Here is a 15471-nt window from a genome sequence, read left to right on the forward strand (position 1 = left end):
TTTTAATGAAGATTAGATTACCAATGAAAAATGAATCTTAAATATTACTCCAATGAACTGGAATTGTGGATGAAAATCAAAACAGCAATGTCATTGAGCAATGTTTATACATCAGCACTGACCTCTGACCTCGTGGCTTGTCTCTGTCTGTCATTCTCCTGTAGGTCAGTGATTTGCTGGGCGAAGCGGCCCCCGAGCAGCGGGCCACACTCACTGTGTCCTGCCGAGCGGAGGTGGGTTGGAGCTCCCTGGGTCAGCAGCAGCACTTACGGGAGTTCCTTGAGTACAGACTGAACCCTGAGCCTGTGCTCCCCAAGATGGAGGGAGTCACAGAGTTCACGGAGTACATCTCCGAGACGGTAGACGTGCCTTCGCCCTTTGACCTCCTGGAGCCGCCCACATCTGGAGGCTTCCTGAAACTGTCCAGGCCCTGCTGCTATGTCTTCCCTGGGGGGAGGGGCGACTCGGCCCTGTTTGCGGTCAATGGCTTCAACATCCTAGTGGATGGAGGCTCTGAAAGGAAATCATGCTTCTGGAAGTTGGTCAGACACTTGGACCGCATCGACTCGATTTTACTCACTCACATTGGTGCAGACAATCTGCCAGGCATCAACGGGCTTCTTCAAAGGAAAATAGCAGAGCAGGAGGAGGAACAGTCACAAGGCTCTGCTAGCTACAGCGACTGGATGAAGAACCTGATCTCTCCAGAGCTTGGTGTGATCTTCTTCAATGTACCCGAGAAGCTACGTATGCCAGAATCAAACCTAAAGGTCAAGCGTAGCATCGAGGAAGCCTCACTCACGTTGCAGTACCTCAACAAACTGGGAATCAAGCCGGAGCCTCTCTGTAGACTGGTCAGTAACCCTATTGAGCCTTTAACTCTTTTCCATAAGATGGGGGTAGGCAAGTTAGACATGTATGTTCTGAACCCCGTCAAGGACAGTAAAGAGATGCAGTTTCTCATGCAAAAGTGGGCGGGTAACAGCAAGGCCAAAACTGGCATTGTGCTCCCCAATGGAAAAGAGGGAGAAATATCCGTACCTTACCTGACGTCAGTTACAGCATTAGTCGTCTGGCTTCCTGCCAATCCTGCAGAAAAGATTGTCAGAGTGCTGTTCCCTGGAAACGCACCACAAAACAAAATCCTGGAAGGCCTGGAGAAATTAAAGCACCTTGACTTCTTGCGATACCCAGTAGCCACACAAAAAGACATAGCCTCAGGGGCTCCTCCCTCTGTTGTAAAACAGACTAAGCTGAAGCAAAGGACAGACAGCAAAGAGAGTCTCAAATCATCTCCCAAGATGACCACCAAATCCCCAAAGAAAGAAGCCGACGACGAGGTTTCGGTGACCACAGAGGCAAAGAGTGACTCTGTGAAGGAAGGTAGGAAACTGGTAGAGAATGAAAAACCCACAAAAATACTAAAATCCAAGACTGATGGACCAGAAAATAAAAAACTTTTGAAGGAGAAATCCTTGAAAAAACACTCAAAGGAAAGGGCATCCAAGATGGATGAGAAAAAAGACAAGGAAAAGAAGGAGATCAAACATGTCAAGAAGGATGACGCAGCTAAAAAAGAAGACAAAAAAAAAGACCCCAAAGTTGACAAGAAAAAGGACACGTCCAAACCAGAGTTGAGAAAGATAACAAAACCTGACCTAAAACCCCTCACACCAGAGGTCAGAAAGACCCTGCACAGGGCAAAAGCGTCAAGTAAACCCAAAACCGACAAAAGCAAAGTCAAAACGGCCAAGGCAGAGCCTGCTGAACCAAAATCTGAGGAACTAGCAGCAGATACCATTCAGCCTGAGCCATTACAGAATGGGGCTGGTGAGGGCATGTCTGCTTCCTCCACTCCAGAGGATCTTACCAAGCCACCAGAGAGTGCAGTGGAGACACCAGCAGAAGAAAGCATGACCGAATCCCCTACCCAGGAGGAGGAGAAAGAACAGGAAACTGTCTCTCAAACTCCAACGGGCACAAAGTCACCTGAGAAGGGAGCAGCCACAGCAATGGGATTTGAGACTGAATCTCAAAGAAAAGAGGACAAATTAGCACAAGAGCATAAAGAAGAACTTCAAGCACAGGATGTGGATATCTATGAGGATGAGGGAGCTGCCATTGAGGACGATGAGGTGGAGGAAAAAGAAGGCCTGATAGCAGAGAGGAAAATGGTCGAGGAAGAGGAAGATATGGGGATAGGGGAGGAGGAAGAGGAAGGAGAAGATAACAGACTAGACAGGAAACATGAGGTGGAGGAAATGGAGAAAGCTGAAAAGCCCACAGCTATGGCTAAAGAGGAAAGCAGAAGGCCTTCATCCCAGGAGGAGGAAGAGGAAGATGAAGATGTTGTTGAAAAGGCCGAGCTGGAAGAGGTAGAAGACTTAGACGTGATAGCTGATGAAGAGGTCAAAGACAAACCTGAAGCGGGAGAGAAAGAAACATCGGCCAAGAACTGGGAAAGCAAAGCAGTCGAACAGACTGCTGGAGCCAAAGAGGAGGATGAGGAAGATGAGGAAGGCTACATCTCAAATGTTGGAGGCGCTACAGCCGACATAGTATCAACATTGCAAGGAGCCGCTGCTGCCGAGCCCATCTCCTTCATTCAAGACGAAACCATTCCCGGTTACTCCGAAACTGAACAGACCATCTCGGATGAGGAGATTCACGAGGAGGCGGAAGACAGGATACCACACCTCCAATACGAAGTGGGTACATATGACATCTCTGTCCCAGATCAGACAGGCTCCTTGGACACCATCCACAGGATGAAGGAGATGCAAGCAGCAGCTATGGCTGATGTAACAGCCAAAGGTTTCATGAGTGGACAGGAGCAAGTATCAGTATTCACTAACATCATGTCTGCTCCCTTGGCAGAGGAAGAACTTGTTTCCTCAGCCACATCCATCACGGAGTATGATAAATTGTCCTCCTTTCCTACCTCTATTGCAGAGGACCAATTGGTTACTCCCGTCACTACACCTCAGACTGAGGAAACGGGCAAAAGCTCACTGGTTAACGATACTGTTAACAGCGTTCCCCTGGCAATTCCAACCGAGGCCACACATGGGAAAGAACACTTCCACTCTGCTGGGACCATCTCACCAACATCCTCCTTGGAGGACGACAAGTGCTTAAAGTCACCTCCATCTGAGGAGTGCCTTCCTGTTGTCTCTGACGCGAAGACTGAGGATAAGGTCATCAAGGCTCACGATGAAGAGGAAGAAGAAGAAGACCAAACTCCTAACGTTGACATTTCACGTGAAAAACTACAGGAGAGTTTTGCCTCTCCTCAAATGTTCCAGAATAGAGAAAGGGATGTGGAAAAGCTCCCTGCCTCTGAGTCTCATGTCTCCAAACCTGTTCAGGATTTGAAGCTGGATCACCCACCAGTTGATGAGGAGGTACAGCTCTTTAAGTCCAAAGAAGACATCTCAACGGCAGTGCCTCCAAAACCCCTTTCACCTCCACCCTCTTTCTCAAAGCCATTTAGGTCAGACTCCGTTACTTCAGAAGGTGAAGAGCGGTGCTTCAGTCCAGACGATAGCACTGTGAAAATGGCCTCTCCCACACAGTCTGGACCTCCCAGTGCAACCCACTCTCCTCTTCATCAGTCGCCTTTGGAAGAAAAGACCAAGGGCTTCCCAGGACTGGAGCATCAAACACAGGAGGACGTTCATGATTCAGCCACCAAAACAGACGATGAGGATGCGAAGAAAGATCTAGAAGATAATAAGGAAAACCTAGAGGCTGCCATCCAGAAAGAAAGTCAACGTGAGTCAGATGCACCACCATCTGGGGAGAAATCATTTGAACAAGACTTGGCGGTTACAAAAGTGGAAGAAAAAGATGGTCTCTCCGCTTCCACAGATGAGATCCAACTGAAACAGGAGACAACTCCTCTTCCCTCTGAGTCAGTCACAAGGAAAGATGACGTTTCCTTATTAGGAAAGGAATCTTTACGGGAAGACATTTCTAGTGGTGAGGCTATACTCGGACACAGTGACGAGGAAGATGATGATGACCATCAAGAGAAAGAATCCAAAGTGTGCAGTAAGGCTAAATTCCCAAAGGAGAAGGAGAGTAGCTTCTTAGATGATGACGACGGTGAGGATGATGATGAAGATGATGATACTTCTGATGTAAAACCCATAAAACAGGACATGAAGGAGAAAGAGACAGAAAAGCATGACACACACGAGGCTGAAACCACCAAAGAAGGTAAAGAAACAAAGGTTGGTACCACTGAAGCTGAACCCATCAAGGAAGATAAGAAAGTAACAGAAAAGGTTGGTGCCACTGAAGCTGAACCCATCAAGGAAGATACAGATTCGAAAGTGAAGGACAAATGTGATATTCATGAAGTTGAACCCATCAAGGAAGATTCCAATGGGAAAGTGAAAGAAAAATATGTCATACTTGAAGCTGAACCCATCGAGGAACAGAAGAAAGAAACCGAAAAGGTTGGTACTACTGAAGCTGAATCCATCAAGGAAGATAAGAAAGTTACAGAAAAGGTTGGCGCTACTGAAGCTGAATCCATCAAGGAAGATAAGAAAGTAACAGAAAAGGTTGGTACTACTGAAGCTGAACCCATCAAGGAAGATAAGAAAGTAACAGAAAAGGTTGGCGCTACTGAAGCTGAACCCATCAAGGAAGATAAGAAAGTAACAGAAAAGGTTGGTGCTACTGAAGCTGAATCCATCAAGGAAGATAAGAAAGTAACAGAAAAGGTTGGTGCTACTGAAGCTGAACCCATCAAGGAAGATAAGAAAGTAACAGAAAAGGTTGGCGCTACTGAAGCTGAATCCATCAAGGAAGATAAGAAAGTAACAGAAAAGGTTGGTGCTACTGAAGCTGAATCCATCAAGGAAGATAAGAAAGTAACAGAAAAGGTTGGTACTACTGAAGCTGAACCCATCAAGGAAGATAAGAAAGTAACAGAAAAGGTTGGTGCTACTGAAGCTGAACCCATCAAGGAAGATAAAGCTACTTGTGGGGCCGAGCTCATCAAGGAGAAGTGTGAACCTCTGCAAGAAGAGAAACAGAAAGAAATAGAGACTATATTAAATTCTAAAGATGAGCTAAGCTCTTGTATCTCTACCTCTAAAGTGGAGCCAGCCTCAGACTCCACCACAACACAACAAATAGTACAAGAGAAAGATACCTTTGTGGCTGAAGCCATGAAAGATGAGACGAAAGAAAAGGATACCTTTGACACTGAACCGATAAGAGAAGATAAAATAGAAAAAGAGCGAGATACCCTTGTCAGTGAACCGTCGAAAGAAGATAAAATAGAAAAAGAGCGAGATACCCTTGTCAGTGAACTGACGAAAGAAGAGCACAGAGAGAAAGAGAAGGGTGATACATGCATGGCTGAATCCACCCAGGGCGAGAATAAAGAAAATTATAATTCTTTTGAGATTGAAGTCAGTCAGGAAGAGAACATGCAGAAAGAGAAAGATGATACTCATGTGGCTGATGTCAGTAAAGAACGGAAGATGGAAAATGAGCAAGAGAAAGAAGATACTAGTGATTTCGAAGACGTCAAAGATGAGAAAGATAGAGATGAACGTTATGAAGCTGAACCCATCGGAGAGGAAAGAGAGAAAGATAGAGATGAGCGTTATGAAGCTGAACCCATCGGAGAGGAAAGCGAGAAAGATAGAGATGAACGTTATGAAGCTGAACCCATCAGAGAGGAAAGAGAGAAAGATAGAGATGAACGTTATGAAGCTGAACCCATCGGAGAGGAAAGCGAGAAAGATAGAGATGAACGTTATGAAGCTGAACCCATCAAAGGAGAGGAAAGAGAGAAAGATAGAGATGAACGTTATGAAGCTGAACCCATCAAAGGAGAAGAAAGCGAGAAAGATAGAGATGAACGTTATGAAGCTGAACTCATCAAAGGAGAAGAAAGCGAGAAAGATAGAGATGAACGTTATGAAGCTGAACCCATCGGAGAGGAAAGAGAGAAAGATAGAGATGAACGTTATGAAGCTGAACCCATCAAAGGAGAGGAAAGCGAGAAAGATAGAGATGAACGTTATGAAACTGAACCCATCGGAGAGGAAAGAGAGAAAGATAGAGATGAACGTTATGTAGCTGAACCCATCAGAGAGGAAAGAGAGAAAGATAGAGATGAACGTTATGAAGCTGAACCCATCAAAGGAGAGGAAAGAGAGAAAGATAGAGATGAGCGTTATGAAGCTGAACCCATCAGAGAGGAAAGAGAGAAAGATAGAGATGAGCGTTATGAAGCTGAACCCATCGGAGAGGAAAGAGCAAAAGAAAATGAAACAGCTGACAAAGTCAAAGATGAGAAGAGCAAGGAAGAGACAGAAAAATATGATTCTCATGAGATTGAACCTGCTAAAGAGGAAGAAGAGGAGGTGCAAGAGAAAGATCTACGAGAGGCCTTACAGCGCACCACACAGACAAGAACGGTAGAGAAACTAGAGGTGACGTCTGCGACAAAGCTTGAGTCTACATTTCAGGTGCAGTACTCAGATGGAGATGAGGAGGAGGAAGAGGAAGATGAATCCATTTGTATGGCTGGTGCAGGCTCAAGACCTTTATCAGTGGAACCTAGACAATCAGAGCACGACATCATGTCTCAACATCTGCTCTCAACTCAGCCATCAGAGAATGTGCTTAGTGACCAAACGAAGGACCGCCACTCTGAACAGACCACTGAGCTTGCGTCCTCATTACCGAAACGGGAGGCCTCTCCTGATAAAGACATCAAAGAGCCGCATAAAGAAGGACAACATAGACTCTCCCCTGAACTAGAAAAGGACACCAGGACAACTGAGACCACATCAGGACCCCATCTCAGCCAAGAGCCCACCATTGGTTTCCCTACCATGAAAGAGGATCCAGTCTCTGCTATCTCTACCACTAAAAAAGAACCAGTCTCAGACTCCATCACTAGAGACAGCCAGGCTATAAGTTCAACACTATCAAGCACCGATAGCCAGGCTATAAGTTTAGCACTATCAAGCACCGATAGCCAGGCTATAAGTTCAACACTATCAAGCACCGATAGCCAGGCTATAAGTTTAGCACTATCAAGCACCGATAGCCAGGCTGTAAGTTTAGCACTATCAAGCACCGATAGCCAGGCTGTAAGTTTAGCACTATCAAGCACCGATAGCCAGGCTGTAAGTTCAGCACTATCAAGCACCGATAGCCAGGCTGTAAGTTTAGCACTATCAAGCACCGATAGCCAGGCTATAAGTTTAGCACTATCAAGCACCGATAGCCAGGCTGTAAGTTCAACACTATCAAGCACCGATAACCAGGCTATAAGTTCAACACTATCAAGCACCGATAGCCAGGCTATAAGTTCAACACTATCAAGCGCTGACAGCCAGGCTAAAAGTTCAACACTATCAAGCTCTGACAGCCAGGCTGTAAGTTCCACTCTCTCGAGCACCGACAGCCAGGCTGTAAGTTCTACTCTCTCGAGCACCGACAGCCAGGCTGTAAGTTCTACTCTCTCGAGCACCGACAGCCAGGCTGTAAGTTCCACTCTCTCGAGCACCGATAGCCAGGCTGTAAGTTCCACTCTCTCGAGCACCGACAGCCAGGCTGTAAGTTCCACTCTCTCGAGCACCGACAGCCAGGCTGTAAGTTCTACTCTCTCGAGCACCGACAGCCAGGCTGTAAGTTCTACTCTCTCGAGCACCGACAGCCAGGCTGTAAGTTCTACTCTCTCGAGCACCGACAGCCAGGCTGTAAGTTCCACTCTCTCGAGCACCGACAGCCAGGCTGTAAGTTCCACTCTCTCGAGCACCGACAGCCAGGCTGTAAGTTCCACTCTCTCGAGCACCGATAGCCAGGCTGTAAGTTCCACTCTCTTGAGCACCGACAGCCAGGCTGTAAGTTCCACTCTCTTGAGCACCGACAGCCAGGCTGTAAGTTCCACTCTCTCGAGCACCGATAGCCAGGCTGTAAGTTCCACTCTCTCAAGCGTTGACAGCCAGGCTGTAAGTTCCACTCTCTCGAGCACCGACAGCCAGGCTGTAAGTTCCACTCTGTCGAGCACCGATAGCCAGGCTGTAAGTTCTACTCTCTCAAGCGTTGACAGCCAGGCTGTAAGTTCTACTCTCTCAAGCACCGATAGCCAGGCTGTAAGTTCCACTCTCTCGAGCACCGACAGCCAGGCTGTAAGTTCTACTCTCTCGAGCACCGATAGCCAGGCTGTAAGTTCCACTCTCTCGAGCACCGATAGCCAGGCTGTAAGTTCCACTCTCTCGAGCACCGACAGCCAGGCTGTAAGTTACACTCTCTCGAGCACCGACAGCCAGGCTGTAAGTTCCACTCTCTCGAGCACCGATAGCCAGGCTGTAAGTTCCACTCTCTCGAGCACCGATAGCCAGGCTGGTGTGGAGGAATCCCCCCAGCATGAAACACTGCTGCCTTCTATGACAACAAGCAAAGAAGCATCTAATACGGATGAAAAGGCGAAGCATGTTTCTCAAAAAGGAGAGGAGAAACCAGGCAAGGAAGCTGAGAGGGAATTGGAAACGGAGCGGGAAGTTGCTTCCCCGGGACACACACAACCTTGTTCATATTTTCTCTTGGATAAAGATTCTGTGAAGTTTCCGGAGGAAGTGGGCCACATTGATGCTACAAAAGCAGACAGTGCCTCTGAAAATGTGGAAGGTTTTGACAAAATGAGAACAGAGAAGGAGGCGATCGGTGTGAGCTTGCAAGAAGAAAATCAGGGCTTTGGCATGTCTAAGTATGAACCCTATGAAAAGCCCATTTCGAAAGAAGAGGCATCAGACAATAAAGAAGACAGTGAGGTTTCTAGAGAGTTTGATCAGTCAGCACATATTGGCATTGATGATAACAGGAGAACTAGGCAGGCAGACGCTGGTGCAGCTGAATTCGACTCAGAGGACGAGGAAAAAGAGGAACCGCTGTCATTCAGTAGCGTTGATTACACTCCCCCACGTTTCACAGAGAGCGAGAGAAGCCCCAGTTGTAGCCCAAGTGCCTTCCCTGAACACAATGACAAAGAGAAAGGTCAAGAAGAAGAGAGTGATAGGAAGGAGGGACATGCTACACCACACGTGGAAAATAGCTTTGCATATTCAGAGACTCAAGACAACAAAACCACCCCAGCAGAGCCATGCTCATTACCTTTCAATCTCAAAGAAGATAAACCTGAAAAAGTTGAGAAAGATGAAATGAAGGACGATGCCTGGTCGGCCCCTCAAACATCTACAGGAGAGATGGACAAGACTGGAGCATCTCCTAGTATAGAGGAGTATCTGCCAGTCCAGTCAGGCAGAAAGGAAACAGCCTCTCTGTCATGGGGCCAATCCAACCTTGGTGCCCAAGCCTCAGCTACTGCCATGCTTTTTGAAGACATCCCTGAGAAGCAGACAACAGAGAAGGAAAAAGATGAGCCAGTGAAAGACAAGTTGGATTCATCTGATAGTGAGCGAGGAGACTCTCCCTCTGGTCGCTACTCACCAGCGGAGAAAGACATGTTACCTCGTCAAGTTTCACCTAAGGAAAAGGAAAATCAGGCTACTGCTGCCCCCCTGGCCGCGTACTCAGGACATCTCATAGACGATAATGTTCTTGCATCTGAGTACACTCAAATTGGCAGCTCTATCACCAGTAAATCTACAATGGGCTATTCTGAGAGAGAAGACACTCCGGACAGTGTATATAAGAGGCTACTGGTGGTGGGAGAGGATTATGATGATGATGATGATGACGACGATGATGATGATGATGATGATGATGATGATGGTGCAGATGCGGAGGAGGAAGAAGAAGAAGCCAGTGATCTAGATGTGGAGAAGGGTGCAAGAGAGCAGTCTGAAAAAGAAATCTGTAAAACGACATCGGATGATACCACACCTTCTAACCTTCTTGTTACAGAAGAAGAGGACAAGAAGGCCCTCTCACCCGAACCCAACCTCCTCAAAAAGGAGGAACCTACCCATTCAATGACCACAATCTGCCCTCCGCTGGTAGATACTGCAGATTCCCTTTTGAATAATGTAGTTGGTGCCTCGCCACTCCAGTCTGGCAGTTCCACTGCAATAGAACAAACAGGATCTGGAGGATATCCTTCTGAATCCTCAGAGTTTTCTGAGGACAGCCAGCTGGGGTTAAAGGAGGAGAGGTTTGACAGTCCTGACCTATCTCTGCCCACCAAGTCTAGTGAAGATAAACATTACAGTCAGGGAGACATTGAAGCTGAGAGGCAGAGAAGCCCAGATACCGCTAGTCGAAAACCAGAGGAAGCTCCGTCGTCTTACCTCCCATCTGCCTCAGCTTCTCTATCAACCAGCCACCAGTTACGAGAGGAGGTAGAGAGTCCCGTCACAGTGTCTAGTGCCCCCTACAGGACAGATTCTGAGGTTGCTTCCTTTGAGTATTCTTCATTCAAAGATGAAGAATCCTCAGTCAAGCACTCAATCCTCTCAACCTCAAGGGTAATACTAAAAGAGGAGTACCTAGAAGCCTCTGAAAAGCTTACCTCAACAACTACAACTACATTCAGTCTGACACAAGTCTCTCCAGTCTTACCTACTCCAGCCAAAGACACTATTCAACAAGACACATCATCAAGCCATAAAATGGACAAGGGTCAGACCTCTGATACCTTTCATAAACTTGAGGGCATTGTTGAAACCAAAACCATGTCTGCTGGGGCTTCAGAACCATTAAGTTCCCAGCTGTCCAAACCCGCTGAAACCATATCCACTTCAAGGGCTCTCTTTGATGTTTCCCCTTTGCAAAGAGCTGACTCTCCTGACAGAGAATCCCAGGGCTCACTGGACAGCAAAGAGTCCTACACTCTTCCATGCCGCATTGAATGCCAGAAATCTTCAGTGACAGAGCAAAAAGAAGGCATGCTGTCCATAACTGAGACACACATGGTCACCATCGTCTCCAGTACAACCACAACAGTGACCCAATCTGATGTGGTGACAAAACCACAGGAGTCAACTGAAGCCTCTTCCAATGGGCCTACTGAGGTTCGCACAAGTGCCCAAGAAGTCTTCAGTGAAGCAAGCAAAGCCTCTTGTGCCACAATGTCAGATCTACCTAAATCTGATCTGCTTAAATCTGATCAGAAAAAGGAGGAAGAAGAAGAAGAAGAGACAAAGAAAGAGAAAGATAAGATGGAAATGAAAGTGGAGGAGAAGAAAGAGAGCAAAGTAGAGACCCTAAAGGAGGACAAGGAAATGCCAGAGCAAAAGGATAAGGAGGAGAAGAAAGAGATGGCTGGAGAGAAGGAAAAGGTAGAGGAAAAGCAATTGGAGGAGGAAGACGGGAAGGAGGAGGAGAAGAAAGACCAGACTGATGAGGAGAGTGAAAAGGAGAAGGAGAGGAAAGAGGGAGAGAAAGAGAAAGTAGAGGATAAAAAAGCAGAGAAACCGGAAGAGAAGATGTCCGAAAGGAGAAGGAGTAGCTTATCTGACTGGGAACTCCTACAAGGGCCGGGCGCATGCCCAAGCGCCCCTCCAGGCTATGAAGATGACAGGGAAGAGGAGGAGGAAGAGTATGAAACGGAAGAAGCAGAAGAAGCAGAGGAACAATATGGAGAAGAAGAATGCGTAGCTCCAGGCCAGCCCACCCCTCTGTCCACAGCAGAACATGCCCACCATACAAAGGCCTCTGCCAAAACAGATGGAGTATCCAGTCGTCCCACTGACCTGCATATGGAGGCTACCTCCTCGTCCCCCCCTAGCTACTCCTCATGTGAATACACACACCGCAAAGGAGAAATCTCCCCATCCTTCATCAACCCCAGTCCACACGCCCTCTCCAGCGATGATGGCGAAGAGGACAAAGGGAGCGACCACTCTCTTGAGGGGGATGAAGACGACCGCGAGCAACACTCGGTCAAGAGGAGGTCTCACAAGCAGAAGCGACATCTCACTCAATGTGGAGCTACTGAAGCAGGGGAGGGGTCGCAACCAGTTTCCATGCCTCCTGGTGGCATGGCAACTGGACTCGGGGTGGTGCTAGCTGGAGAGGAGACGCCCCCCACATCAGTGAGCGACTCATTAGCTTCGCAGTCTGACTCAGACGTACCTCCAGAGACCGAGGAGTGCCCATCGATTACAGCAGAGGGAAACCTGGACTCAGACGAAGATGCAGAACACCTGCCGGTGGACAAACTATCTGCATCTGCCACCGGAGGGGGCCATCAACCCCCCTCGCCCAGATCAGCTGCGAAGGCCCACGACCCCCTACCTGCCCCTATGAAGGACCCCCTCCCACACCCGCCACACCCTGACGTGTGCATGGTGGACCCAGAGGCCCTCTCTAATGACCAGAGCAGCACGGAGAAACTTCTCAAGAAGGATCACAAGACAACCAAGAGCCTGCGGAAGGGCCTGGGCAAACCTAAGTCTGCGTCCCCAGCCCGGAAGGGGAAGAGGTCCACCACCCCTGTGAAGCAGACCTCCAAGGACTCCTCGCCTCGATCGGCCTCTCTGAGAAGGAGGGACACGGAAAGGAGCGCCAGGCTGACGCAGAAGTCCGAGGGCCTGGGATCCAAGGGGGACCTACACGCTCCAGGGAAAGGCCTGGTGAACGGTGTCAAGAGCAATTTGGGTAAAAAATAAAGAAGGATGATATGACTCCATATTCAGTAGTAGAGGAAACTTGAAAAACATCAAAGATGATAACAATGCAATAGGTTATAACCTTAAAGGGGAAAGGAAACACTTTAGGAAGTAAATCAGTTACAGCTAGCTGGTGTTCTAAATCCTAGTGTTTCCATTCCCCTTTAAATTTCAAAAGTCATCCCCCAAAGGCTTGATGACACACACTTCCCCATTCTAATTTACTCTTGATTTACATAGACATAGTCTGAATCCCCCCCTCCCCCCATTCAAACATGGGAAAAGTAATGAGTCATTCTAAAGTCTAAAATCATTAGTCATTCTAAAGGCATTAGTCATTCTAAAGTCATTAGTCATTCTAAAGGCATTAGACATTCTAAAGGCATTAGACATTCTAAAGTCTAAAGTCATTAGTCATTCTAAAGGCATTAGACATTCTAAAGTCTAAAGTCATTAGTCATTCTAAAGTCATGAGTCATTCTAAAGTCTAAAATCATTAGTCATTCTAAAGTCATTAGACATTCTAAAGGCATTAGACATTCTAAAGGCATTAGATGTTCAAAAGTCATTAGACATTCTAAAGCCATTAGACATTCTAAAGTCATTAGTCATTCTAAAGTCTAAAGTCATTAGTCATTCAAAAGTCATTAGACATTCTAAAGTCATTAGTCATTCTAAAGTCATTAGTCATTCTAAAGTCTAAAGTCATTAGTCATTCTAAAGTCATTAGTCATTCAAAAGTCATTGGCCATTCTAAAATCATTAGACATTCTAAAGTCATTAGTCATTCTAAAGTCTAAAGTCATTAGTCATTCTAAAGGCATTAGACATTCTAAAGGCATTAGACATTCTAAAGTCTAAAGCCATTAGTCATTCTAAAGGCATTAGACATTCTAAAGTCTAAAGTCATTAGTCATTCTAAAGTCATGAGTCATTCTAAAGTCTAAAATCATTAGTCATTCTAAAGTCATTAGTCATTCTAAAGTCATTAGACATTCTAAAGGCATTAGACATTCTAAAGGCATTAGACATTCTAAAGTCTAAAGTCATTAGTCATTCTAAAGTCATTAGTCATTCTAAAGTCATTATTCATTCTAGAATCTAAAGTCATTCAAAAGTCATTAGTCATTCTAAAGGCATTAGACATTCTAAAGTATAAAGTCATTAGACATTCTAAAGGCATAAGACATTCTAAAGGCATTAGTCATTAGTCATTCTAAAGGCATTAGACATTCAAAAGTCTAAAGTCATTAGTCATTCTAAAGTCATTAGACATTCAAAAGTCATTAGACATTCTAAAGTCATTAGTCATTCTAAAGTCATTAGTCATTCTAAAGTCATTAGACATTCAAGTCATTAGGCATTCTAAAGTCATTAGTCATTCTAAAGTCATTAGTCATTCTAAAGTCATTAGACATTCAAAAGTCATTAGACGTTCAAAAGTCATTAGACATTCTAAAGTCATTAGTCATTCTAAAGTCATTAGTCATTCTAAAGGCATTAGACATTCAAAAGGCTAAAGTCATTAGTCATTCTAAAGTCATTAGACATTCAAAAGTCATTAGACATTCTAAAGTCATTAGTCATTCTAAAGTCATTAGACATTCTAAAGTCATTAGTCATTCAAAAGTCATTAGACATTCAAAAGTCATTAGACGTTCAAAAGTCATTAGTCATTCTAAAGTCATTAGTCATTCTAAAGTCATTAGTCATTCTAAAGTCATTAGTCATTCTAAAGTCATTAGTCATTAGTCATTCTAAAGTCATTAGTCATTAGTCATTCAAAAGTCATTAGCCATTCTAAAATCATTAGACATTCTAAAGTCATTAGTCATTCTAAAGTCTAAAGTCATTAGTCATTCTAAAGGCATTAGACATTCTAAAGGCATTAGACATTCTAAAGTCTAAAGCCATTAGTCATTCTAAAGGCATTAGACATTCTAAAGTCTAAAGTCATTAGTCATTCTAAAGTCATTAGTCATTCTAAAGTCATTAGACATTCAAGTCATTAGGCATTCTAAAGTCATTAGTCATTCTAAAGTCATTAGTCATTCTAAAGTCATTAGACATTCAAAAGTCATTAGACGTTCAAAAGTCATTAGACATTCTAAAGTCATTAGTCATTCTAAAGTCATTAGTCATTCTAAAGGCATTAGACATTCAAAAGGCTAAAGTCATTAGTCATTCTAAAGTCATTAGACATTCAAAAGTCATTAGACATTCTAAAGTCATTAGTCATTCTAAAGTCATTAGACATTCTAAAGTCATTAGTCATTCAAAAGTCATTAGACATTCAAAAGTCATTAGACGTTCAAAAGTCATTAGACATTCTAAAGTCATTAGTCATTAGTCATTCTAAAGTCATTAGTCATTAGTCATTCTAAAGTCATTAGTCATTCAAAAGTCATTAGCCATTCTAAAATCATTAGACATTCTAAAGTCATTAGTCATTCTAAAGTCTAAAGTCATTAGTCATTCTAAAGGCATTAGACATTCTAAAGTCTAAAGCCATTAGTCATTCTAAAGGCATTAGACATTCTAAAGTCTAAAGTCATTAGTCATTCTAAAGTCATGAGTCATTCTAAAGTCTAAAATCATTAGTCATTCTAAAGTCATTAGTCATTCTAAAGTCATTAGACATTCTAAAGGCATTAGACATTCTAAAGGCATTAGACATTCTAAAGTCTAAAGTCATTAGTCATTCTAAAGGCATTAGACATTCTAAAGTCTAACTAAAGTCATTAGTCATTCTAAAGTCATTAGTCATTCTAAAGTCATTAGTCATTCTAGAATCTAAAGTCATTCAAAAGTCATTAGTCATTCTAAAGGCATTAGACATTCTAAAGTATAAAGTCATTAG

General features: G+C 44.6%; 1 protein-coding gene across 2 annotated transcripts in view; it reads left to right on the forward strand.

The window, feature by feature from the left end:
* Positions 1-15471, forward strand: part of LOC109898293 (microtubule-associated protein 1B) — a 96716-nt gene that overhangs the window by 67572 nt on the left and 13673 nt on the right. For both annotated transcript variants that reach the window (XM_031833021.1, XM_031833022.1), the window contains one exon: positions 165-12600. In XM_031833021.1, coding sequence (XP_031688881.1) covers positions 165-12600 — 12436 coding nt within the window. The remainder of the gene's footprint in view (positions 1-164; positions 12601-15471) is intronic.

The sequence above is a fragment of the Oncorhynchus kisutch genome, linkage group LG10 (genome assembly GCF_002021735.2).
Source record: "Oncorhynchus kisutch isolate 150728-3 linkage group LG10, Okis_V2, whole genome shotgun sequence".
NCBI classification, from domain to species: domain Eukaryota; kingdom Metazoa; phylum Chordata; class Actinopteri; order Salmoniformes; family Salmonidae; genus Oncorhynchus; species Oncorhynchus kisutch.